General features: G+C 39.4%; 1 protein-coding gene across 1 annotated transcript; it reads left to right on the top strand.

Annotated features, from left to right (window-relative positions):
• The first annotated feature begins 1,753 nt into the window (after positions 1-1,753).
• LOC128745420 (uncharacterized) lies at positions 1,754-26,168 on the top strand. The gene is made up of 7 exons (XM_053842495.1): positions 1,754-1,898; positions 15,750-15,830; positions 21,338-22,406; positions 22,565-22,592; positions 25,231-25,309; positions 25,375-25,530; positions 25,585-26,168. Exons 2-7 carry the CDS (start codon positions 15,752-15,754, stop codon positions 26,166-26,168), a joined length of 1,995 nt encoding a protein of 664 aa, XP_053698470.1. The 5' UTR covers positions 1,754-1,898; positions 15,750-15,751.
• The last annotated feature ends 326 nt before the right edge of the window (positions 26,169-26,494 follow it).

Below are 26,494 nucleotides of genomic sequence, written 5' to 3'. Positions count from 1 at the left end.
TTTTGTGGATTTTGGTTGTATTCTACATTCATGAATAATTTGCTAGAAACGAAGTTTTGAACGGATAAAAAATCAAGGTAAGCTCTATATCACAAGTACGTAACAATTTAAATCTTATTGTACTTTTTAAATGGCTTCAACACCAGGTTATTCAATAAATTAATAACATCTTACAGTGCATTGGTTTTTCCACTCTCTGTTGAAATTACAAATTTGATCCGTTTTTGCGCACTATGTCTAAATATTAGTCGGGTCACTTATTCCTTACTCTTTTTGGTCATCTAGAAATTAGAGTACCTCATTTGAGTGGCTTCATGGCAATCCCCTTATCGGCACTGGACTGATCGCCTCAATATTGAGACCATAGCTCTATCGAGAACGTATAGGCGATTGTAGATGAAAGAATATGAATAGAATATGATCTAAGATGAAGGATTTGCCAAAAAATGTTGAAAACTCAACATGATTTGCTGAGCAATACCAAAAGACGCAGTTGCTTTGTCCAATAGAAATGTTTTTTTTTTGTATTTTGAAGGATCACCACGAGGCGCGGACGTTAAAAGCGAACGACCGACGAGCTCTTCCTCTCGGTGTCTTCGACCAAGATCCTGCGATTAATTCTTGGCGGCATATTAGAACACGGAATGTAGCGTAGGCGGATGAGCCACGAAATTTACCAAATATGCAAAGATGCGGATATTGTGAAGCGAATAAATCACGGCATGCTGCAGTAGGTTAGACACGTAGTAAGGATGCCGGATGAGAGATCAGCGAAAACAATATTCAGCAGAGAACCCGACAGAGGCCGTCGACTTCGAAGCAGACCCTGTACCCGTTGAATGAGTGCTGTTGACGAGGATGCTAGAACAGCGGGTGTTAGTGATGACTGGAGAGTAGCAGCCCAACTTCAAGAAGGGTGAAGACAACTTCTAAATTCGGCCCAGATTGGATAAGCGGATTGTTGCCGAAAAAGTAAACGTAAGTACCTAATAAATTGTTTTCAAATGTTTCACCCAATAATGAAGCTGACGTAATTCAAAATCTTTACAAAACCTGCGCATTTTTTATTATTATGGATCTTTGTTGTCACTAAGTGTTCTGGCAAACGTAGCTGACGTTATTTGCACAAAACAGAGAAAATTTTATACTGCTCCATTTACCAAGAATTGTTTCCTTAGAGCTTATACTGCAAGTATAAAACACTTAGATTATACAGGTTAACAATGAATCCCTTCGCAATATTCACCAATAAAATCACCGCATAGCCCATCAACAATAACACTGATTCCCGTCATCGCACCAAAATCATACCTAAGCAAATTTCCGCTTGTTGCGCACCAAAACATACCATTGAAAAATCCCTTTTTACTACGGCTATTTCGCATCAAAGAAAGGTGTCGTATCACACAGTAAACAGCTCACCGTCGCGTCGCGTCAGTTCCACAATCACATCATGCTTAGGTACTCAATGGGGGCAATTATTGCAGCGTGGACGAGTCCCTCGAAAGCAGGAATCCCTTTTCGTCACCGCGACCGGCTTGATTTCTACCGTTTACGTTGTTGCCACACAACCACCACCGCCACCGCCACCGGCGGTGTACCAACAAAGAGGAGGAAGGAATAATTTCCGACTTTCATGTGAATGGGTAGATTCTAGAGGCTCGGCGAGACGACTGGCTCTAGTTCAATTCCAGCAGTCGAAATGTACTATTTAAAGTGCTCGTCAACGCTTCACTGCCCATTAATAGACGGTCGGACATCCTCGCCGTGTGTGCTCCTACTGCTTACATTCCGGTCGCGTGTGAAAAGTTCTCCGTATAAGAACGCTGCTGTAGGTATCAGTTACTGCTGGCGGTAGTAAAGTGTGCAACAGCTAAGTTTGATTCAACAACCAACTGGTAAGAAGTAGCTAAATCAAAATGATAGATTTCGATTGGTTTGCGATGAGTGTCTTGGATTCCCGGATTTTTTAAAATCACTTGCAATAGTTTTGATGTGATTTTGATGCGTAAAGTGATAGTGTTGCAAGATGAAGCCACAGTGTTCAAAATACTGAAATTTAGTGCGTTTTTAATCAAAATTATACGGATGTGTTCTGTTCATAAATTAATACTTTAGTAAAAGATTTGGGACACTGTAAGTCCAGAAATAAAGTTTTGAATTTGATATTCTAATAACCACCCAAATATAACAGATTATTTTTTTAAACTCTTTTAAACTCACAAGTCAATCATAAGGGTTGATTGCGAAATGAAATCAGAAGCCTAAAATCTAAAATGGTTAACACTCATAGATATTGCTTAAAATGGCTTAGGCTGAAATCTATACCTATAAAGAAGGATTTCTGTCTGTCTGTCTGTCTGTCTGTCTGTCTGTCTGTCTGTCTGTCTGTCTGTCTGTCTGTCCTGTGTTCCTTATAGAATCAAAAACTACTGAACCAATCGGCGTGAAAATTTGCATGTAGAGGTTTTTGGGGCCAGGAAAGGTTTTAGTGATGGTTAGAGACCCCTCCCCCCACTAAGAGGGGGGGCTCCCATACAAATGAAACACAAATTTCTGCATAACTCGAGAACTAATCAAGCAAATAGAACCAAATTTGGCATGTGGGTGTTTTCGGTGACAAGAATTTATTCTAGGGTAATTTGAGACCCCTCCCGTCTTTATAAGGGGAATTATAACTCCTCTCCCCTTTAAGAGGGGGGGGGGGGGGATTTCCATACAAATTTCCTCATAACTCGAGAACTAATCAAGCGAATGGAACCAAATTTGGCATGTGAAAGTTTTCGAGGGCAAGAAAATTTTCTATGTTGAATTAGGACCCCTCCTCACTTTAAGAGGGGGGGCTCCTGTACAAATGAAATACCAATTTCCTCATAACTCGAGAACTAATCAAGCAAATGCAACCAAATTTGGCATGTGAAGGTTTTCGAGAGCAAGAAAATTTTCTATGGTGAATTAGGACCCCTCCCCACTTTAAGAGGAGGGGCTCCTGTACAAATGAAATACAAATTTCCTCATAACTCGAGAACTAATCAAGCGAATTGAACCAAATTTGGCATATGTATGTTTTTGGAGACAATTTTTTTTTCAATGATAAATTGGGACCCCTCCCCACTTTAGAGGGGGGGTCCTATACAAACGAAATACAAATTTCCTCATAACTCGAGAACTAATCCAGCAAATGGAACCAAATTTGGCGTGTAGGTGTTTTTGGAGGCAAGAATTTTTTCTGTGATGAATTAGGACCTCTTCCCACATTAGGAGGGGGGGCTCCAATACAAATGAAATACAAATTTCCTCATAACTCGAGAACTAATCAAGCAAATAGAACCAAATTCGGCATGTGGAGGTTTTTGGAGGCAAAAATATTTTCTGCGGTGAATTAGGATCCTTCCACACTTCAAGAGGGGGGGTTTCTACACAAATGAAATACAAATTTCCTCATAATTCGAGAACTAATCAAGCAAATGGAACCATATTTGGCATGTGGGTGTTTTTGGAGGCAACCATTTTTCCCATTATGAATTAGGACTTCTTACCTTTTTAGGAGGGGCGGGGGGCTCCCATTCAAACGAAATACAAATTTGCTCATAACTTTAGAACTAATCAAGCAAATGGAACCAAATTTGGCATGTGAGAGTTTTAGATGGCAGAATTTTTTTTCTGTGGTGTATTACGACCCCTTTCCCTTTTAAGAGGGTGGGCTCCCATACAAATGAAATACAAATTTCCTTATAATTTGAGTACTAATCAGGCAAATGGAACCAAATTTAGCATGTAGGAGATTTTTGAGTCTTGAATTTATTTTATGATAGTTAGAGACCTCTCACCCCTGTGGTAGGGGGATATGGACTCTCATACAAATAAAACAGAAATTTTTGCGAAACTCAAAAGCTAATCCAACTCGAGAAATTCGAGACTCTTCCATAAAACATTAATCAATAACAAGACCACAAAAACTATCTATAGTAACACTAGATCATTCAGGACGAGCCGGTCGCGAGTGTTGCCGGTGACCCGCCGTCGGAAGCGCCGCCCACCGCGGGGGGCTTGCAAAACTCGAGATAGTGACAAAGATCATCCGAGATTCATGATTTATGTACAACACAGGTTAATTTGTGGCAATACGAAGTTTGTCGGGTCAGCTAGTATAACATAAAATAATACGACAAATTAATTTCGACAAGAAGTTAAGTTAAGTTTTTGTCAATTTCTGAACGATTTGTAATAGACTTCGATAGTAAATTGTCTTTTCGTTGTCGACGGTAACATTAGAATGACTTCTCTATAAAGTTATTTATTTGCATAAACTATTGAAGCACATCTTCCGGAACTAAAATAGATGGTGGTTACAATATAATTGAGAAAAATCCCCATCTCTTCAGTTGCTACCTACAATTTTGGACTCGGAAGGACCGGCACGTACTCGCCATACTTACAAGCCGTAATTAATAGTAATGGGTTTAAAACGTCCAAGGTAAAGAAAAGCCCCGAACCAAGCAAAACATTAAAATGCTTGTGTTCGAACAGTTCGGAGCTGCAGAGCGTGCGTTAACAAAAATAAATGCATATTTAATTATGCAAACGACGAAAGTCCTATTTGGACGTTTAATCGAACAGATTATTTACATGATTACATCTGACTAATCAATACGCAAAGTGGCGTTCGTCTTGTTAGCGATCTGACCCTGCTGTTCTGGCTGGCTGGTCGAAAGGCAGAAGGGCGAGTTTTTGGCTCATCGTGAGATTAATCCTTGCTGAAATACCACTTCTACCGTCGTCGATGCGTGTTGGAGAGTCGCTTTAAGCCAGAGGCCTTAGATTGCCCATATTAACCGCATCGCGAGATCGGGAAGCTTATCCATATGCAGTTCTCCTCGTTTCCAGATGACAACTTCAAGATGAGACATGGAGCAGTACCTAGCAAACAACCCAAGAAACATTTTTGTGGTACAGCAGCTTATCAAGCGCTTGTTCCATTGGTTTTAGCTATACAATAGTTGAATAAACTGCTCTTAAACAAAAATGTTTGTTGGGAATGACATGCTGTCGAGGTTGTACGTCCATCAGTACGCCAGAACCGATTTTTAGAGATTGTTGGTTTCCTCAGTAATGTTCCGATTTTGTCAGCTCTCGATTTTGTCTACCCCCGATTTTATCCCGATTTGGTTAGCCTATAAGTTTTGTTGAACTTTTGTGCTTCGAAACATGATTTGAAAAACTTTTCAGCCTACTTGAAACTATTCTGATTCTCTGGGGAGAGTTTGTGAATAAAATGATGCCTTTTTGTGAGTAATTCGGGGTCGAAATTAGGCTATTTTTATAGTAAAAGTTCCATAGTTCCTAAGCAAGCAAAGATAGAGGTATACCATATTCAGCAATGTTGTGTATTTTTACTATTTGTACAACTTTGTAAAACATGAAAAAGTCATACAACAATTACAAAAACAGATAAAATATAAAAACTGATTTGAACGATTTTTCATTTATGAGAAATAGGATTTTTCAATCGTTGCTGAAGAGATAGAAGGTTACTGTCTTCAGCAAAATTTTTTGCAATAATATACTGTAAAACTTTGCAAAACACATCAATGTGTTATATTGAAATTGAAGAAGAATAAAGTTTTTATAGCACTTTTTGGGCGATTAATCAAAATTTGAATTCCACTAGACAATAGAACCTTTAATTTTAAGAAACTCTTCCAAAGGTTCCATAAACCTAAAATAGCATGTTGCGGAGTAACTTATATTTGTAGGGTTTTATACTGCAGGGTTTTTACATTTGTACGGTTTTATATTGAACACTCAAGCGTCGCGGTGTAGCCATGTTGTGAAATAAGCTTTTTTTGAAAAACTAGTGGTTTTTCGTATCCTGGGTAGAATATCAACTGTCCTTTAAGAACAGAGCGACCAATTTAAGACACAAACACAATGCATACGGATTTTAATACGTTGCGGTAATTTAATAGTTTTTCCAGTTTGGGTCTTTACTGCAGTCAAGGTACTCCGGTATCATCTTCGTCCGACCCTGTAAAACTTAATTGAATTCCTTCATTGCATTCATCTCTAGACACGCGTCGCATTGCTCAAGGTTTGTGGTCCTCTTCCGCAACTTGCACCGTTGAGAACAAATGTTATTAAAAAATTCGCTGTGAAAAAGACTCGCTGTACAGCTCCAGATCTTGCAGCATTTTCATACAGCTTCATTTACATGAATTAGAGGAAATATGCATGTTGCACTTTGACAAAGTTAAATTCAAGTTGTACTTAAAATTCGCTTTGAAATTAGACATAAAAATGGACTTAAATAATAATTTGAAGTTTTTATTTGATTGGAATTTGAAATTAAATTGGTATTGGAAAGTTGGAATTGAACATAAAATTGGACTTGAAACTAAGCTCTAAATTGGAATTGAAATAGGAAGTAAATTGGATTTGAGATTAGATTTGAAAGTTGGAATTCAAATTGCACTGGAATTTGGAGTTGAAAACAGAGTTTAAATTTGACTTAAAATTAGAATTAAATTAGACTTAAAATTAGGTTTGAAATCAATTAGACAATTGGACTTGAAATTAAACTTAACATTCGACTTAAAATTAAACTTGAATTTGGACACGGACACGAAATTAGACACGATGTATTACTTGAAATTAGGAATGACGTATTTCAGCTTAATCTCTGACATGTTTTTGTTTTATCTTCTTTTTTGTTCCGTTTGCTCGTAGTTTGTGTTCTCATTTTTCTTCGTTTTCCGCGTTTTCTCTCATTTTTCCTTTTTTGTTCCGTATTTTCTATTTCATTGTTAGATTTTTCTTCGTTTCCAGACCCATTTTTTCCTGTTTTCAGTCCTGCTTTTCCTCTTGTTTTTAACCCATTTTTCAATTTTCTTCCCGTTTTCCGTTTTTTTTTGTTACCAGTCTTCGTCTTTCACTAACTCTTTTTATCTCTTTTCCTTCTCGTTTATCATCTTCGTCTTTTCAATTTTTTCTCTTTCATATGCCCCGTTTTGTCTTCTTACCTGTCACGTCTTTTCTATTTTTGGTTCCTTTTTCCCTTTCTATCTCTTTTCTGTTTTCTTTTTTATCACCCGTTTTTTGTTTTCTCATTTTTCGGTACCACATTTCTATCTCATTCTCATTTTGTCCCATCTTTTTCTTTATATATCCTGGTTGACTTCTTTTTCTCGTTTTCCTCGTTTCCTCTCTCGGTTTTCTTTTTTCTCTCTCGCTATTCTTCTTCTACATTTCTTTTGTTTTTTCTTCCATTTTCCCTTTCTTGTCTCATTTTCCCCTTTTTTCTTCTTCGTTTTCCCACGCTTACCTTTCTGTCCCGTTTTCCCTGTATTTGTCTCGTTTTCCCTCCTGTTTCCTCTTATTTTTCCTTTTTTACCCACTGTTTACTCTTTTTCTTCTTTTCCTGACTCGTTTTTTCCCTTTTCCTTTGTTCATTTCTTTTCTGTTCTGTTTTTCGTTCTTTTTGTTTCATTTTCCCTAATTTTAAAACCGATCTTTCCACTTTTCCAGTTTCGTTTTTTGCTTTGGTACCCGTTGGCTCCTTTCCTATTTTTTCATTTTCGTCAGAATCGTCCTTCTGACTCTGATCTGATCTGATTACGTCCTGCTTTCCCTCCCTACTGTCACGTTCTGTTTTTCGTTTTATCCCGTTTGCCTTCCATTTTCATTTTTGACGTAGGACTACGTCTTTGTTTACTATATTGGGTAGCACTTTGGGAAAACGAAAATAGAAGTGTAACTAATATCTTTTGGATATGGTCCAAGGTCCCCAACAAGGAAAAAAAAATATCTTTTGGAACGGTAGTTCTTTTACAATTGACGAAGGGACGGTAGAAGAAAGTAATGAAAATTTTTAATAGTGAAGGAGAAAGAGCGGAAAAGTGATAGACAGGGGGGGGGTTATTGTTAAGCTTACCAAAATAGTCGTTGTGACTCCTACCTTTTGTCCAATGCTGGAGGGTGCATGTGTCGAACCAAGCTACAATCAGACATTATAACCGGTTTTTTCTCTGTTTTAATTTTAGCTGTTGTCGTTTCTTAATTTTTCTCTCTTTTCCTTTGCCTCCTTTTCTATTTCGTTTTTTCTCCTTTTTTGCTCCGTTGTTTTTCATTTTCTATCCTGTTTTACTCACCTTTTTCTCGTTTTCCTCAATTTCTTTATCGTTTTTCCTTCTTGTCTCTCATTTCGCTTCTTTTCTCTTCCGTTCGCGTTCTTTTCTGTACAGTCTCCTCGTTTTTGCTTCAATTTTTTCTCTTTTGACATCCCGTTAGTCCTCCCTTTCTGTCAATTTTTTTGTCAAAGCCAATGTTATTTTTCTTTTTCTCTCTCGCGTTTTTTCTCTTTATCTATTTCGTTTGTATAGTCACCTTTTTCCTCGCCTTTTTTGTCACCTTTTTCCTCGCATTCTTTTCCATTTTTTTTTCAGGAGCCAACTTTCCATTGATGTTTTCTTCCATCATTTAGCTTAAGGGATTTTAGCTTTTCCAATTTAAAAAAATCGAAATTTTTTTTATTGATTATTTCGAAAGATTAACATTTTGACCACACGTGTTTCAAGTCATTTCGATGAATTCCAAAAATTGACAAAGTTACAGCTATTTGTACCGCGCATGTCTGGAGCGATTACACACGGAATAAAAACTTCAACGTCGTTTTTCTCGAAACCAGGTTTTGAAAGTCGGTACCATAAATATCTCAAGAACGGCTCAAGCAATTCTCATGATTCTTTTTTCGTTTTAAAGCCAACAAAATTATCTAGTGTTTGACCCATTCTTTTTTTGATATTACAATTTTTGTATTTTTAGAAATGTTTAAAGTCAATTTTTTCGATGTTCGAACGCATAACAAAATGGCGGACATTCAAACATAAAAGTAACGTTTTTATACTTTTATGTTAGAATGTCCATCATTTTGTTATGCGTTCGAATTTAAAAAAAAGGCTGGGTCAAACACGAGATAATTTAATATACTTTCATGTCGTTTTGGAATTTTTCAATTCGAATAAGACCCCCAGCGCCAATCCATGGTACCGCAAATCATGTTTTTTTCGAATGATCATGTTCAAGGAGCCGTAGGGGAGAGGAGAAGAGGTTCACATATGCAAACAAAATTGTAAATATTAGTATAAAGTGCAATGTTTTGAATGCAAAAAACCCGAATCGATTCGCTTTTCGCGTTATCGAGAAAAAAATATTTGAAATAAGGCAAAAAATATGGTGTAAAAAGTACTATGCCCCTTTAAAACTGGATTCAAACTTTGGAATGAATTCGAATTGGTTTTAAACTGGACTTCAAACTGAATTTGAAATCGGACTTGAAGTTGAACTTTAAAGGATGATTGTATATGAAATCTAATTCGGACTTAATTTGAAATCAATATTCAAATTAAAATTGAAATTAGACTTGACAATGGACATGAAATTAGCTTTGAAATTGAAGTTAACCCTTTAAAGACCATGGCAATTACGCGTAGAATAAACAAAAATAAACAATAAAACATAATGTTCACATACGAGAGAACCCATTAATATTTTTTTGTTGAAAAAATAACTGAAAAACTTAAAAAAATTGATGGCAATATAGTTGCCACTGCCCGTTAAGCCCAAAGAACATTTTCTGAAATATTCGTACCAATTTCTAGGATAAATCTCTATAATCTATGACAATAAGCCGTAATTAGAATGTTACCATAAAAAAAAGTTACCAATTTAATGGTTTTTCTACGAGTTTAAACCAAATTTTCTGCTGACGCTCAATAGTCAAGATTTGTTTCTATAAAAATGGTTCCTAAATCACCATTTCAGAGATCGAAAAACATTAAAATTGTTGTCAAATATTGTCAGAACCTATTGAGTACCGTCTGCTGGGGGGGATTGCGCCAAAAAAGCCTAGGTTTCTGCTCTTTTGCTCGTTATACACACAATGACACAATTTAGCGATTAAGTCGATTCAAAGCCTGTCAATATTGATGATGATGATGAACATAGATAATATTGTAATTACATGAACTTTGGCACAATCTCGCCCCTTCTAGGGGGTGACATTGTGCCAAAATCATAATGTTAGGTTAAATACCTAATAAATAAGAAGACTTATAAGTTATTCCATGCCAACTGACCGAGAAAAAGTTCAAACGCCCAGTAAACCATTTAGTTTGTATATCTCGATTGCAACTGAGGTATACGAAATCATATCTGAACGAAAAAGTTATATTTCACGCCATATAAGAACATATATGTACCAAAGTGGAGGCGATATACGTGCGAAAATTTTGACAACTATTTGTAATTCTATTTTGCGCAGTTTTCATAACACGCAACTAAATATTCCTGAATATATGATATAGATATAATCAAATATTGCAATTGTCTATCCTGCTTTATAATTCACAGTCATGAATTGTATATGAAGACACGCACGACTGCAAAACAACTTATTGTTCACTTCGATTTGACATACTCTAATCATTATACAATTCCAATGTGAAATTGACATAAAAACGATTTAATGTGAACTTTTTATTACGATTTTGTATTATCTGGGCGTGTAATCGACCTTCACGGATTTGAACCAAATTTTGCCAGATTGTTCGTTTTCGGTCAGAAAGTAAAAATCCGAAATTTGGTACGGATCGAACATTCCCTCGATTAATGGAAGCGCCTCCATTTTTAAGGAAAATACCCGATTTTGTCAAAACCTGTTTTTTTTTCTTTTACTTATATCTTTGGAAATAGTAAGTTTAGAAAGACATTTTTTCACATTTTTATAGGAAACTAGCTGACCCGACAAACTTCGTATTGCCACAAATTAACCTGTGTTGTACATAAATCATGAATCTCGGATGATCTTTGTCACTATCTCGAGTTTTGCAAGCCCCCCAGTGGGCGGCGCTTCCGACGGCGGGTCACCGGCAACACTCGCGACCGGCTCGTTCTGAATGATCTAGTGTTACTATAGATAGTTTTTGTGGTCTTGTTATTGATTAATGTTTTATGGAAGAGTCTCGAATTTCTCGAGTTGGATTAGTTTTTGAGTTTCGCAAAAATTTCTGTTTTATTTGTATAAGAGTCCATATCCCCCTACCACAGGGGTGAGAGGTCTCTAACTATCATAAAATAAATTCAAGACTCAAAAATCTCCTACATGCTAAATTTGGTTCCATTTGCTTGATTAGTACTCAAATTATAAGGAAATTTGTATTTCATTTGTATGGGAGCCTCCCCCCCCCCTCCTAAAAAGGTAAGAAGTCCTAATTCATAATGGGAAAAATGGTTGCCTCCAAAAACACCCACATGCCAAATATGGTTCCATTTGCTTGATTAGTTCTCGAATTATGAGGAAATTGGTATTTCATTTGTGTAGAAGCCCCCCCTCTTGAAGTGTGGAAGGATCCTAATTCACCGTAGAAAATATTTTTGCCTCCAAAAACCTCCACATGCCTAATTTGGTTCTATTTGCTTGATTAGTTCTCGAGTTATGGGGAAATTTGTATTTCATTTGTATTGGAGCCCCCCCTCCTAATGTGGGAAGAGGTCCTAATTCATCACAGAAAAAATTCTTGCCTCCAAAAACACCTACACACCAAATTTGGTTCCATTTGCTTGATTAGTTCTCGAGTTATGAGGAAATTTGTATTTCGTTTGTATAGGACCCCCCTCCTAAAGTGGGGAGGGGTCCCAATTCATCATTGAAAAAAAAAATTGTCTCCAAAAACACACACATGCCAAATTTGGTTCAATTCGCTTGATTAGTTCTCGAGTTATGAGGAAATTTGTATTTCATTTGTACAGGAGCCCCTCCTCTTAAAGTGGGGAGGGGTCCTAATTCACCATAGAAAATTTTCTTGCTCTCGAAAACCTTCACATGCCAAATTTGGTTGCATTTGCTTGATTAGTTCTCGAGTTATGAGGAAATTTGTATGGAAGTCCCCCCTCTTAAAGGGGAGAGGAGTTATAATTCCTCTTATAAAGAGGGGAGGGGTCTCAATTCACCATAGAATAAATTCTTGTCACCAAAAAAAACACCCACATGCCAAATGTTGTTCTATTTGCTTGATTAGTTCTCGAGTTAGGAGGAAATTTGTATTTCATTTGTACAGGAGCCCCCCCTCTTAGAGTGGGGAGGGGTCCTAATTCACCGTAGAAAATTTTCTTGCCCTCGAAAACCTTCACATGCCAAAGTTGGTTCCATTTGCTTGATTAGTTCTCGAGTTATGAGGAAATTTGTATGGAAGCCCCCCTCTTAAAGGGGAGAGGAGTTACAATTCCCCTTATAAAGAGGGAGGGGTCTCAATTTACCATAGAATAAATTCTTGTCACCGAAAACACCCACATGCCACATTTGGTTCTATTTGCTTGATTAGTTCTCAAGTTATGAAGAAATTTGTATTTCATTTGTATAGGAGCCCCCCCTCCTAAAGTGGGGAGAGGTTCTTATTCATCATAGAAAACATTTTTGCCTCCAAAAACACCTACATGCCAAATTTGGTTCCATTTGCTGGATTAGCTCTCGAGTTATAAGGAAATTTGTATTTCGTTTGTATAGGAGCCCCCCCCCCCCCCTCTTAAAGTGGGGAGGGGTCCCAATTCATCATAGAAAAAAATTTTGTCTTCAAAAACACACACATGCCAAATTTGGTTCCATTTGCTTGATTAGTTCTCGAGTTATGAGGAAATTGGTATTTCATTTGTACAGGAGCCCCCCCTCTTAAAGTGAGGAGGGGTCCTAATTCAACATAGAAAATTTTCTTGCCCTCGAAAACCTTCACATGCCAAATTTGGTTCCATTTGCTTGATTAGTTCTCGAGTTATGAGGAAATTTGTATGGAAACCCCCCCTCTTAAAGGGGAGAGGAGTTATAATTCCCCTTATAAAGAGGGGAGGGGTCTCAAATTACCCTAGAATAAATTCTTGTCACCGAAAACACCCACATGCCAAATTTGGTTCTATTTGCTTGATTAGTTCTCGAGTTATGCAGAAATTTGTGTTTCATTTGTATGGGAGCCCCCCCTCTTAGTGGGGGGAGGGGTCTCTAACCATCACTAAAACCTTTCCTGGCCCCAAAAACCTCTACATGCAAATTTTCACGCCGATTGGTTCAGTAGTTTTTGATTCTATAAGGAACACAGGACAGACAGACAGACAGACAGACAGACAGACAGACAGAAATCCTTCTTTATAGGTATAGATCATCCAAGGAAGATATTATTTTTGAGCACTAATATTCCCTTAATCAATGTAACTATTTATGCGGGAAAAGTTGAAAAGCTGGCAACACTGTTAAGAAAAACTTTGCTATACATGGTGCCAGGTAGCTTAGTGCAAATATTTCAGAGGGTGATAAAGGATCATATTTGACGAAAAAAATCCTTCTACGCATATGGCCAAATCTCAATCGTTACAGAGTTATTGAACATTTTCAGCTTTCGGTTCTGTTTACCTTAAATTAGGTCTGGTACATAAACTACGCTAGCTAGCTTAATTCTGTCACTTTCATTCGAAAGCTGTGAAAATTTTGTATTGAAAATTGCGTTTAAATCACCCACTATATGAGATTTAGTAACTTTTAAGAAGCAAAAAGCTGAGTGTTTCTCAAGGCATTTTTATCAAATTTTTCCTAAAAAATGTGTAATAAAACTGATTGCTGTTATTTACCAATTTAAAGCTCTAGTACCGTTCTACAATTAGTTCTTTGACTAATACTAATTCAACACCAAAAACCATACGTTTAAAATAAAATTGCAACGAAACTAAAAGAGATAGAAGTTTTACGTCAAAGAACAAATTGTAGAACGGTACTAGAGCTTCAAATTGGTGAATGACAGTAATCAGTTTTATCACACATTTTTAGGAGAAATTCGATAAAAATGTCTTGAGAAACACTTATTTCAAAGCTTTTTGCTTCTAAAAAGTTGCTCAGCTTCAGAATGAAAGTAACAGAATTGAGCTAGCTAGCATAGTTTTTGTACCAGAGCTAATTTAAGGTAAACAGAACCGAAAACGAAAAATGTTCAATAACTCTGTAACGATTGAGATTTTGCCATATGCGTAGAAGGACTTTTTTCGTCAAATATGAGCCTTTATCACCCCCTGAAACATTTGCACTAAGCTACCTAACACCCTGTATTTAGAAACTAAGCTTAAATCAGTTACAGAAATTATTTTGTTTTGTAATTTCAAAGAGTGGGGCACGTGCCCAAGTGTGTCCCAGCCTGGGCACGCCCGGTGACTCTGAAACAAAACGCGTAAAATGTGATTCAATTTTCAAACTTACTCATCAATCATTCCACAAGTTCAGCCAGCAATGGGTAAGTTTCTAGGAAAGTACCTGTGATTGATTTGTTAAACATACGTAGATATTTTTCCACTGCAATAAAATACAAAAAGACCCTTTACATGTTGACACATCTATAAAAATTTGACCAAATACACAAACCAAACAAACCATACACAGTATAAACTAGTTTCTTGACATTGCATTAATAAGTTGCAAACAATTTTAATGTGAGTAACTATGAAAAAAATCAGGAGCGTAATAGAATAACAAGCATAACTAATTAATAAATCTTCATTCTGTGCGGGTAACAAATATCCGTAACAGAAAATTTAACTAATGTTACCCAATGGCACAAAGCAACAGCCGGCTGCTAGAGTATATAGGACAACTAGCGGGAGCCGTGCTGCCGGTGGTGCTGTGTGTATTCCCAATTACCCACCTAAACCCAAACAACGCCAATGCAATGTACCGGTACCGGTAACTCAGAACGTGTGCAAGCTTAAGCCTAGGGGAGAACGTGTTGTTAAAACAATGTCATACCACGCTTAGACGCACCAACCGAACGATCTAGCTAACGGCAAAAGCACTCCACGCCTGACAGTTGCTTTGATTTGAACTTGTAAATAATCGTGGCAAAGTGGTTTATTTCTTGTTTTTCCAGTTGTGGCTTGGCGGTACTTCGACCCTGTACTATATCGGTGTTTGATAATAATTGGTGTACCGCTGCAAGTTCAAAGGTGTTACAGCCACCGATCCAATTGAAAAAATCGAAGAGACAGTGGGCTATCGTCATGCCAAAAATCGCTGAAAATATATTTTAAAAGAACTATAAGTCAACTAAAGTACAACACATGCTGCAAGCACAAGAACCGTGCAACCATGAACTTGACATTGCAGGTTTATTACTGTTGATCGATCCATCGAGCGATGTTGAGGGTGCATTTAACACTTTGTTATGTTCAACGATTAGTGAACAAATTAATTATCTTCACTAGTGCTTTTACTCAATGAACCGTGCAAAATGTAAGCTCCACACTCCACACCCATTCATCCCTATTTAGTGTGCATGCTTCGGGCGCCATGAACAAACGCGACGATAGACACCTTAAATACCTGCGTGCCTAATAGCGGCTATAATCTAGGTATCTTCGTACATTCAAGTAGGAAACAACGGCACGTGATCTAGATTTGTACATTAACGAATTAGTCGGTCATTGCATTTGCTGCATTTGCCTTCTAGCCACAGACGGTGGCTTCTGCTGCCCAAGAAGGCTCCCACGCTTCAGTTCATCAGTAGACGTCCGGTAGTTTACGAAGCAAGACACACGCTGCCAGTAGCACATAGTTAGTTAGTTCGTTACTAAGTTAGAAAGTGAACAGTTTACACCGCAAAATTTACCTTTTTGGTGAAAATAAACTAACGTTGGCGAAATATTCGCTGCTATGTTTGACTTTTCAGAGATGAAATTACCCACTAGGATACAGCATCAGTGGATTCTACTCAACTACTTGGTGTTCCTGCCATGGATTTCCTGCCAAAGTAAGTACCTTTCTACCTCTCATTGCTGTTAACTGGTTCAATTAAATGGTTGAGTTGGGTACTCCAGTTGGGTACTGTGTCATTGCAATACATTACATACAGGGTCAGCTCGTCGAGACCAAACTGATGATCGTGATGATTACGTTAATGTGGTTTTAACGAGGCAAGACAGCCACAGGTACACTGAGAATAAAATTGGATTTGAATCGAACAAAAACAAATGCTTGTTGCACGAATTCTTTCATTGTTTTTACGAGTAGATTCGTACATCGAACCTGAAATCCCAAGTTACGTTAATACGTGATATGAAAATTTAATTCATTTCGAATCTAATTTTTCGCACTTTTTTCCTAAAAAAATCACGAAATAATGTTTTTAGTGTGGCTATAACCGCATTTATTCGCTCAACCATTTACGCTGCCTCCGAATGACAGCGCCGTAGCGTGCGGTTGGACAGACTGGCCCCCACCAAGGGCCCTAGCTCTTGGGGGCGCCAAAAGGGCTGGTATTCAGTAAAGCATTAGCAATAACATATGCCATTAAAAAATGGAGTGATTTAGGGAATTTTGCATGCCACGTTTACAGTTGATTTGCATGCAACAGCCATGGCAAAACTTGTTAAACAACTGCGCTTGATGCTGCCAGCTCCACCCCGTGGCGCGCATCGTATCCGCTGAATAGAGCCAATCTGGCATTTACAACATCCTCTCCCGCGAGAAAGCCGAAAGCGTTGAACGGAAGCCTGGTTTCAGACGTTCCGCAGTACTGCGCGATCGTAACGTGCAGCAGAAGCTGAAACTGAAGACTGAAAGCAAGGTGGTCTCATCGTTGCGCACCTTTGGCCGGGAGATCAGAACATCCAGCTAAACTGTGAAGAAGTACTTGACCAAAATTGACATTTTTATGTGGATGTGCCAATCGAGGTTGACCGTTTCTGAGTAGCAGGTGCTGGTGGAAAAAATCTTTTCGGCGAAGCACCGATGTCGTAGTCATAATGGGCGACGAAAACTACTTGACGCTGGATTACAATGACTGGCAGCGGACGTCCTTCACCAAGGAGGCAAATGATGACATCAAGTATATCTTCCGCCCCAAGTTCCCGAAAAAGATCCTTCTGTAGATGACGATCAGCGAGAAGAAATGTGCAAGCCACTGTTCTTTCATTCGGGGTTTAAAGTGAACGAGAAGATACGAACATACGAATAGTACGAAGCACCACCGGATTGCCGCCTTCATCAAGAAGTATCGCGTGAAGGATGTGGTCTTCTGGCCGGAACTGGTCTCGGTCCATTATTCTAAGAGATGACTGGAGGCGATGAACCGGCTGAAGGAAAAGCACGAGAGAGTTGAATAATATACTGACGTTTATTTCTTGATCGGTCGTAGCGATGCACAGAGGGATGGCTTCAAAAAAAAGCGGACATCAGCTTTTGCGTAGAAACTACTAAGTTTTCTGTATTTGGGTCTTCACAAAAGTTTCTTCATTTTTGAAGTACTCTTTTGTTATACCAAAAAAATTGTATTAAGGGAGTGGGTCAAAAAATAATCAAGGAGGCTTTATTTTAAAAGAGCGCAGGTATGCGCAGCCAATCTCAGCCACTTTACGTACTGCAATATAGTGAGTTTCATTTCATATGTATGTCATGGTGGATCACGGTAGAACATTTGAGAAAACTGTAAATAAAGCCCCTGACTAAAAACTGATTGAAAATTATACAAAAGCTGGAATAACTCGAAAACCAAGAACGGTAGAGCTGCACTTTTTTCAGCAAAAAGGTAAATTTTCATAGTTTGTTAAACTTCGTGAAACATCAAAACTGCGTAGAAGTCGAAATAACCAGAAAAATTTCGAAAAACTGGCATTAAGGGGATACATTAGTTTGAAGCATTATTACTTTTTTCCCTTAAAATAACATTTTGTACAACTTTTTCTTGGGTTTTGTTTATTTTTGACTTTAAATAAAAATGTTAAATTGATTATTTATTGACCCACCCCCTTAATCCAATTTTTTTGGTATAACAAAATAGTACTTCAAAAATCAAGAAACTTTTGTGAAGTCATAAATGCAGAAAACTTAGTAGGTTCTACGCAAAAGCTGATGTCCGCTTGTTTTTGAAGCCGTCCCACTGTGCGACGGTTCCGATGAACCGTTGTAAAGCCATTTGGCAGGGCATCAAACTCGAAATATTGTTATATAAGGTTAAATGAACATAGGATTTCAGGAAAATTTGTTTCATTGAATTATCTTTTGTGTTTTTTTTCATCACCATTAGAAATTAGTCCATTTTCCGATGTAAACGTTAAGTGCAGCAAAGTATTGGATGAGGGGCGAATACGACATAATGATAAACCTGAAGAAAACACTGATTTAGGAAACGAGGGGGCGCTAAATTGGGCTTCCGCCAAGGGTGCCACAATGTATTTTGTATTTGCATGTAAATAACTATAAAATTCCCTCTCGAGACGCCGCGGTTACCAATGGCTCCAATGCACGGACCGAACGGGAGCAGAGCGATCGCGTAACGCTTGGGAGTTCGGGTGAAGCCTGTAAGACGGAGTTGCCAGCGGACGGCAACTGGATCGAGACTTTGGTAATCTAGCAAGCAAGGCAATCGGATGCGCCGAAAAGCTCGCTTCTCGAGTTAGTTTTTACATACGGTTTCCACGTGGCGGTAAAAGGGAATTGAAGATTCCATAGTTTGTGGATGGAGAAGTATGTGCGTGGTCCGGGAAAAGTCCCCGCCACATAAGTTTCCAGCAATTAAAAATATTCGTGCCAAGAAAATCGTGTGAACGTGTTCAAACCCGATAGAGTATAATCCGCCAATCCGTGCCACAATATCCGTCCGCGCAGGTGTGAGATTAATGTGCCGGAAAGTAGCGCCAGAATACACGGTTGTGCATTATTCACCAGTGCCTGTGAAGTGTTAAAAATCACCCTCCCGTCGAGTATCGATCCGCTAAGCGTCCGGAGAAAGTTGTTTCGTTTGAATTCAACCAGTTAGGCAGCCCTCTGGGATACGCTAAGTCTGCACTGCTCTAATCTAACTGTAAGTGAACCCGTACTTATACGGGAGAAAAAGCGCTACCTGGAAGAGCAGGAATATGCAGAGTTGGAGCAGCTCCATCGTTCTCAGGAAACACGAAAGTTCTGCCAGAAACTGAACGTATCCCGCAAAGGCTTTGTGCCGCCAGCCAAAATGTGCCGGGATTAAAATTGCAGTATTCAGGCGTGAAATCAAATTAAAAAGAAAACTTTCCAATTAAATTCTACTACGTATATTTATTCTTGACAGATACGTATTTCGCCTACGACTTGCAGGCTTCATCAGTGTCTGTTTTCGAACGGACGGACTGTTTTCAGACGGATGATCGTGAGGTGACCGATAGGTGAAAGCAGTACTTCGATGAACACCTGAATGGCGCACTGGCGGAGAACCATGACAGCGGGGAGAGCGATTTCGAGGAAGAGGTGCCAACCCCAACGATAGGCGAAGTTATGGAGGCCATAATGTAGCTAAAGAACAATAAATTAGCTGGGAAAGATGGCATCGGAGCGGAGCTTATTAAAATGGGACCAGAAAAGCTGGCTATTCGTATGCACCGGCTGATTGTTAGAATCCGAGGATACGGAAAAACTACCGGAGGAGTGGATAGATGGATTTATCTGCCCGATCTACAAAAAGGGCGACAAGTTAGACTGTGAGAACTATCGAGCGTTCACCGTACTCAATGCCGTCTACAAAGTGCTGTCCCAAATCATTTTCCCATTGCGAACAGATTTGTGGAAATTTATCGTCAAAGGTCGGTCGCAACGAATTAAATATTTACATTGCGGTAGATCCTCCAAAACGCGGGGTACGTTCTTCAACAAATCTAGTCAATTCGTCTGGTTTGTCGATGACATGGATATTATCGACAGAACATTTGTGGCGGTGATTGAACAGTACACCAGACTAAAGCGCAAAGCCGACACCACTTGGGCAGTAGAAAATTGATCGACGGCGATAAGTCTGAGGTAGTTGACGAATTTGTCAACTGGTCACTGGTAATGGCGGACAATGATACCAGCCGTGAGATTCGGATGCGTATTATCAGCGTAAGCCGTGCTTACTATGGGCTTCACAAGCAATTGCGGTCGAGCAGACTAAGTCCCTGCGAGTGCTCGGAGTTTTTGAATGATGAGCGGTAAGAACGCGGGATTCGCCTGTTGGATTCTCATGCTAGAGTCCTGGGGTCACATTGCGATTCTCGTTTTGGTTCGTTTCGACCACGTTAAACGAATGGGCGAAACAAACCAAAATCACTCGAAACGACAATCGCAATGTCACCCCTGGTTCTACAAGCAAGGTATTCTGTACGAATCTTATACAGAACTCCACCACACAATTCCAATGCGAGGAATCCCGGAGATTCTGCGGGAATCTTTTTGGCTCGTTTGGGACGTCAGTGCGACGAAAGCAGTTTTCTTCAACAACTCCACCGGCACCAAGAAAAGGGAGTTCAGCATGCCAGATGGCTTGACAAGATGGTCGAAAGTGATTTGCGGCTTCTGAACCTACAGTTTTGTTACAAAGTTAAGGCTCGATTTCTAATTTCAATGCCTTGTTGGTGCTTCCTGCTCGTGTCGTCAACCGTGACCGGAGATCTCAATTATTTGAACTCATCAATCACTCCGAGTTCTCGCCATCATTGGTGGAAAGCAAAAAAACATTAGTAGAGTAGTAGTAGCATGTAGAGCATGTGTTTATTATATATTTGGTTTTACTATCTATACTATTAGTGTTGGCACAGTAGAAAAATGACTTCGGACCTCTTTATAGTCAACTCGGTGATGAGATTATGTTTGAGTCGCTTTTAAGCTGTAATTATTTATTTCGCATTTAGTTATAAGTTTTAGTAAAAAAAGGGGTCAGTCCCGGCGTAGTGGTTAGCATTCACGCCTCTCACGCCGAGGACCCGGGTTCAAATCCCAGCCCCGCAGAAGTCACGAATGACCTAAGCTGGTTAAAATGACTATAATCTTACAAAAAAAAAGTTTTAGTAAAGAGTGTGCATAACTAATTTTAATTTTCATATGACTTACATTTTTAGTCCTATAATTTGTGTTCGTACTGTCCAACTATTATGAATGATCAACAATTATTAATAGAATTTAACAAATAAACCTAGACAGATGGGATTTCTGCGGGGAGGCTGCCCCCCGCAGTGGCCGGCGCTTCCGACGGCGGGTCACCGGCGAACACTCGCCGTTGCCTACGGCCGGCCCACCCTGAATCATCTAGGAATGCGACCATTAGGTCGTCAAATAATGTTTGAGAAATTATGCCAAATGGCGTAATGCCAAATGGCATTATGCCAAATGGCCCCTTATGATTATGCCAAATGGATTATGCCAATTGGCGTTATGCCAAATGACTTTATGCCAAATGGGCGGCCCCCTTCAAGATCACCTTTTGATCCACTCTTTATAACAATTTTGTTAATCTGCTTCTTTAATTTACAGGATTAAACATCAACCGAAACCGGGACGAGGACTTTCCACGGGCTCAACCCTTACAGCGACGATCGGCTTCGTTTCGTGACGAAGATTTTCCACTCAGCCGGACTACCTACCGTACTAGCACTGTTCGTGGTATCGTTTTTCCTTCGCAAGCACATCGATTCGAAGTGAGCTCCAATCCGGACTTTTACTTTGACTACTCGCGGGACCAGCGTCCCGCCGGTATAGGGCGCAGTCAGTCAGTAAACTTAGGACGATCTACCAAAGCTCCTGTTTCTGCTAGAGCAGAAGAATTCTCATATCAGGAGAAGGATAAAAATGGTCCCTCGAAATGGTACCGAACTGCTCCGCAGTGCGGAGGTCGGTACCAAAGCCCCATAATGCTGAACACGGACAGCGCTCTGGTTGTGCGAAATAAACGCCCACTGCAATTGGTCGGCCAGACAAATCTTCCGCAATCCATACGGTTACAGAATGATGGTCATTCGGCCAAATTTACTTACATTTGGAACTCTAATGAACGTCCGTACCTGCGAGGAGGACCCCTGAAAACTAAATATAACTTTGAGCAGTTCCATTTCCATTGGGGCTCAAACAGTACGGTTGGGTCTGAACACGTGCTGGATTCGCTACGATTCCCGATGGAGCTTCATTTAGTGTTCTACAATGCCATGTACGACTCCTTCGACGATGCTCGAAATGAAGTGGACGGTCTAGCGGTGGTTGGTTTGTTCTACGAGATCTACGATGATTACAATGAACCGCTCAATACTTGGACCCGGTTTCTGAAAGAAGTCATAAACCCGGAGACGGAGTTCAACATTCAATTCATCGATACGTTCCCGTTGTACGATCTGATTGGTGACGTCGAGTGGTCCTACTTTTCCTACGAAGGTAGTCTAACGACTCCGCCCTGTCTGGAGACGGTAACGTGGATTGTGGCAACGAAACCATTGCTTATCACACCGAAGGAAATCAAGGAGTTTCGACGGCTGAAGTCCCGCAGTGGCATGATGGTTAATAATTTCCGACCGGTGCAGAAACTGTACAACCGTAGGGTGTTCCTATACTAGCAAGTGCAACAAGCAAAGAAGAGTCAGTGGTATTAGCTTTCCTCAAGAAGAACAGTAAGTAAAAAGAGGCCAGTTTTATTTTATTATTACCTAAAATAGATCTCAAAGTAACGAATGTTCTTTTGTGTTATAAACTAATTGAATAACGGTTTAAGAGCTGTGGTTGCATTCCAAAGAAAAGCAAAGTAAACCAAAAGTTATTTGAACATTCCCGCTTTAATGTAGTGATTTAAAACAATAGTACATGTTCGTTATAATAAGTGATAATATAATCTAAAAGACTTATATGTTATTTCAAAAAATAAATAAATGAATAAATCTTTTGCATTTTGAAAATATGAATATTCGTTAGTTTTAAAGCTTCGAAAAAACTAACTTTAAAAGTGTAGAATTCAGCTCATGCTAATAAATTGAGTAGTTGCCGATATAATTCCTTTAAAAACTCGAAATTAAGCATGAATCGTGCTTAGCTATGACGAAGAGGAACAGCCATCCTATTTGTACCTAAATCTAGCAGAAAACTCTTATTGGTTCTATTGCCAAAGCTACAGTTCATCTATACCTATAAAGAAGGATTTCTGTCTGTCTGTCTGTCCGTATGTTCCTTATAGAATCGAAAACTACTGAACCAATCGGCATGAAAATATGCATGTAGAGGTTTTTTGGGGCCAGGAAAGGTTTTGGTGATAGTTAGAAACCCCTCCCCCCACTAAGAGGGGGGGCTCCCATACAAATGAAACACAAATTTCTGCATAACTCGACAACTAATCAAGCAAATAGAACAAAATTTGGCATGTGGGTGTTTTCGGTGACAAGAATTTATTCTATGGTAAATTGAGACCCCTACCCTCTTTATAAGGAGAATTATAACTCCTTTCCTCTTTAAAAGGGGGGCTTCCATACAAATTTCCTCATAACTCGAGAACTAATCAAGCAAATGGAACCAAATTTGGCATGTGGGTGTTTTTGGAGACAAAATTTTTTTCTATGATGAATTGGGACCCCTCCCCGTTTTAGGAGGGGGGGATCCTATACACATGAAATACAAATTTCCTCATAACTGAAGAACTAATCAAGCAAATGGAACAATATTTGGCATGTGAAAGTTTTCGAGGGCAAGAATATTTTCTATGGTGAATAAGGACCCCTCCCCACTTTAAAAGGGGGGGGGCTCCTATACAAACGAAATACAAATTTCCTCATAACTCGAGAACTAATCAAGCAAATGGAACAAAATTTGGCACGTGGGTGTTTTCAGAGACAAAATTTTTTTCTATGATGAACTGGGACCCCTCCTCACTTTAGGAGGGGGGGCTCCTATACAAATGACATACAAATTTTCTCATTACTCGAGAGCTAATCAAGCAAATGAAACCAAATTTGGCATGAGAAAGTTTTCGAGGGCAAGAATATTTTCTATGGTGAATTAGGACCCCTCCCAACTTTAAGAGGGGGTGCTTCTACACAAATGAAATACAAATTTCCTCATAATTCGAGAACTAATCAAGCAAATGGAACCATATTTGGCATGTGGGTGTTTTTGGAGGCAACCATTTTTTCTGATGAATTAGGACCCCTTACCTTTTTAAGAGGGGGGGGGGGGGCTCTCATACAAACGTAATACAAATTTCCTCATAACTCTAGAACTGATCAAGCAAATGGAACCAAATTTATCATGTGGGTGTTTTTGTAGGCAAAAATATTTTCTATGGTATATTTTCTATGGATTTCCCCACTTTAAGAGGGGGGGGGGGGCTCCTATACAAATGAAAAACAAATTTCCTCATAACTCGAGAACTAATCAAGCAAATGGAACCAAATTTGACATGTAAGTGGTTTTGGGCGCAACATTTTTTTCTATGGTGAATTGAGACTCCCCTTTAAGAGGGTGGGCTTCCATACAAATGAAATGCAAATTTCCTCTTATCTCGAGAACTAATCAATCAAATGGAACCAAATTTGGCATGTGGGAGATTTTGGAGTCTTGAATTTACTTTACGATAGTTAGAGACCTCTCACCCCTGTGGTAGGGGGATATGGACTCTCATACAAATAAAATAGAAATTTTTGCGAAACTCAAAAACTAATCGAACTCGAGAAATTCGAGACTCTTCCACAAAACATTAGTCAATACAAGACCACAAAAACTATCTATAGTAACACTAGATCATTCAGGACGAGACGGTCGCGAGTGTTGCCGGTGACCCGCCGTCGGAAGCGCCGCCCACTGGGGGGCTTGCAAAATTCGAGATTGTGACAAAGATCATCCGAGTTTCATGATTTATGTACAACACAGGTTAATTTGTGGCAATACGAAGTTTGTCGGGTCAGCTAGTTAGCTTATAAAACAAAAATCAAACAAAGTTGAAATTGCTCCAAAGCGTGTATTTGAATGTTAGCGAAGATATATCATCAATGTGTTTTAATTATCGGTACCGGTATGCCATAGCATTAAACCTGAATGAATTCTGCTCTACAAACCCAACTTAATGGAAATTTTCCGCATTGTTCTATAATTATAGAAATAATAAACCCAGTTTCAGGAGGGCCTCGTCCAACTGCCCTCAGCGAAGCCCAACCGAGCCAGCCAGTAGTAATTGACAACTACGGTGAGAAATGGTTTCCAGCGTAGTTTTTCATTATAGAAACAAAACGTGTGATATTGGTGCTGAAGAGGCGGAGCCAATATTTCGCTATCAGTTTTCTAGGGAAAACTAATTGGAGTTTATCGTGTTCCTCCTTAGGAACTTTTCTTTTGCGGCATGCCGCACCGTAAAAAACATTTCGAATAAAAAGGTACGGCCGGAGAAATGTTAATTGCAGTGTCATACGGTTACTATGAAACTTCGAGTGTTGATTCTCTTGTTGTTTGGGCTGGGTCTGGGCTGGTGTCAGAATTCCAGTAAGTTATTTACTATTATTACGTGCTAGTAGGCCATGCATCAAATACTTGCGCTTAAATTTTAGCGACTGACAACGGTGACGTCTGCCCCGGTCGAATGCAGAGTCCGATAGAAATATCGACCATGAGGACTACGCCGGCTATGGAAAGAAGACCTTTGGAGCTGATAAATTATCAGGAAGATCCTTCTCAGGTGACGGTAACCAATGACGGGCATACATGTAAGATCTGACCTGAAGAAGAGCTACGCAGAATTACTTTCTTCGTCTTTCTAGCCGTTTATTCGTTTGAATTTCCCAATGGTCAAGTGGTAACTGAGCGTGGCGGGCCACTCAAGGACGTGTATCAGTTCGCAAGTCTACACTTCCACTGGGGAGCCAATTCGGCACGTGGGTCCGAACACGTGCTCGACGGACGGCGATATGCGATGGAAATGCATTTGGTATTCTTCAACCAAAAGTACGGGTCTTTCCTGGAAGCTCGGAACCAATCAGATGGCCTTTCCGTGCTGGGAATTTTTTTAACAAACTCCACCACTGAACCGAACTACGGCTGGATTGATGCGCTGAACGAGGTTCAAACGGCGGGAACTAGCTACACCTTACCAGATCCAACCGTGTTCAACATCAAGGGAGTTATCGGATCTAGACGACGACCCTATTTCTCGTACCCTGGAAGTTTGACTACTCCACCTTGCTTCGAATCGGTTACCTGGATTGTCCAGCGGAAGACGCTTCCAATTTCCGAGAGACAGCTGAACGTTTTTCGATCACTGCGCGATGCCAATGGCAATCCACTGGTGGATAACTATCGAGAAGTGCAACCCCTCAACGGAAGAACAGTATATTATTATCGTTAGGACAGGGTGTAACGCAAAAAACGGTATTGAAAATAATGTCGCGATGAATTTTAGGTATGTCTTACAAATAAGCATGTAATAAAATATAATTTCAGTGTATAGTTTATGGCAAAACCGAAGAAAGACACGTTGAAGCCGTGTCTGAAATTTCCCTACTACATTTGCTTTATGCATGTCTTACAGGCAAGATTCTTAATGGGCCCCAGAAATTGTGCTGCTGATCAGCGCAAGGTAACGGAATATGAATGTCACAGGGTTGATTGAAATGGCTTTCTGAACTTACCTATCGATTTAGTAAATTCACTTCATTTTGAAATTTTCACGCA

This window comes from Sabethes cyaneus, chromosome 1 (genome assembly GCF_943734655.1).
Source record: "Sabethes cyaneus chromosome 1, idSabCyanKW18_F2, whole genome shotgun sequence".
In the NCBI taxonomy this organism is placed as follows: domain Eukaryota; kingdom Metazoa; phylum Arthropoda; class Insecta; order Diptera; family Culicidae; genus Sabethes; species Sabethes cyaneus.
This window is presented reverse-complemented; position numbering and strand designations above follow the sequence as displayed.

Excerpts from the sequence above, each read along its gene's own strand:
- LOC128745420 (XM_053842495.1), top strand. The coding sequence starts at position 15,752 with ATGAAATTACCCACTAGGATACAGCATCAGTGGATTCTACTCAACTAC. Across the intron at positions 22,407-22,564 it reads CGTAGGGTGTTCCTATACTA|CTGTGGTTGCATTCCAAAGA; the intron begins GCAAGTGCAACA and ends ACGGTTTAAGAG. Across the intron at positions 25,310-25,374 it reads GGGCTGGTGTCAGAATTCCA|CGACTGACAACGGTGACGTC; the intron begins GTAAGTTATTTA and ends CTTAAATTTTAG.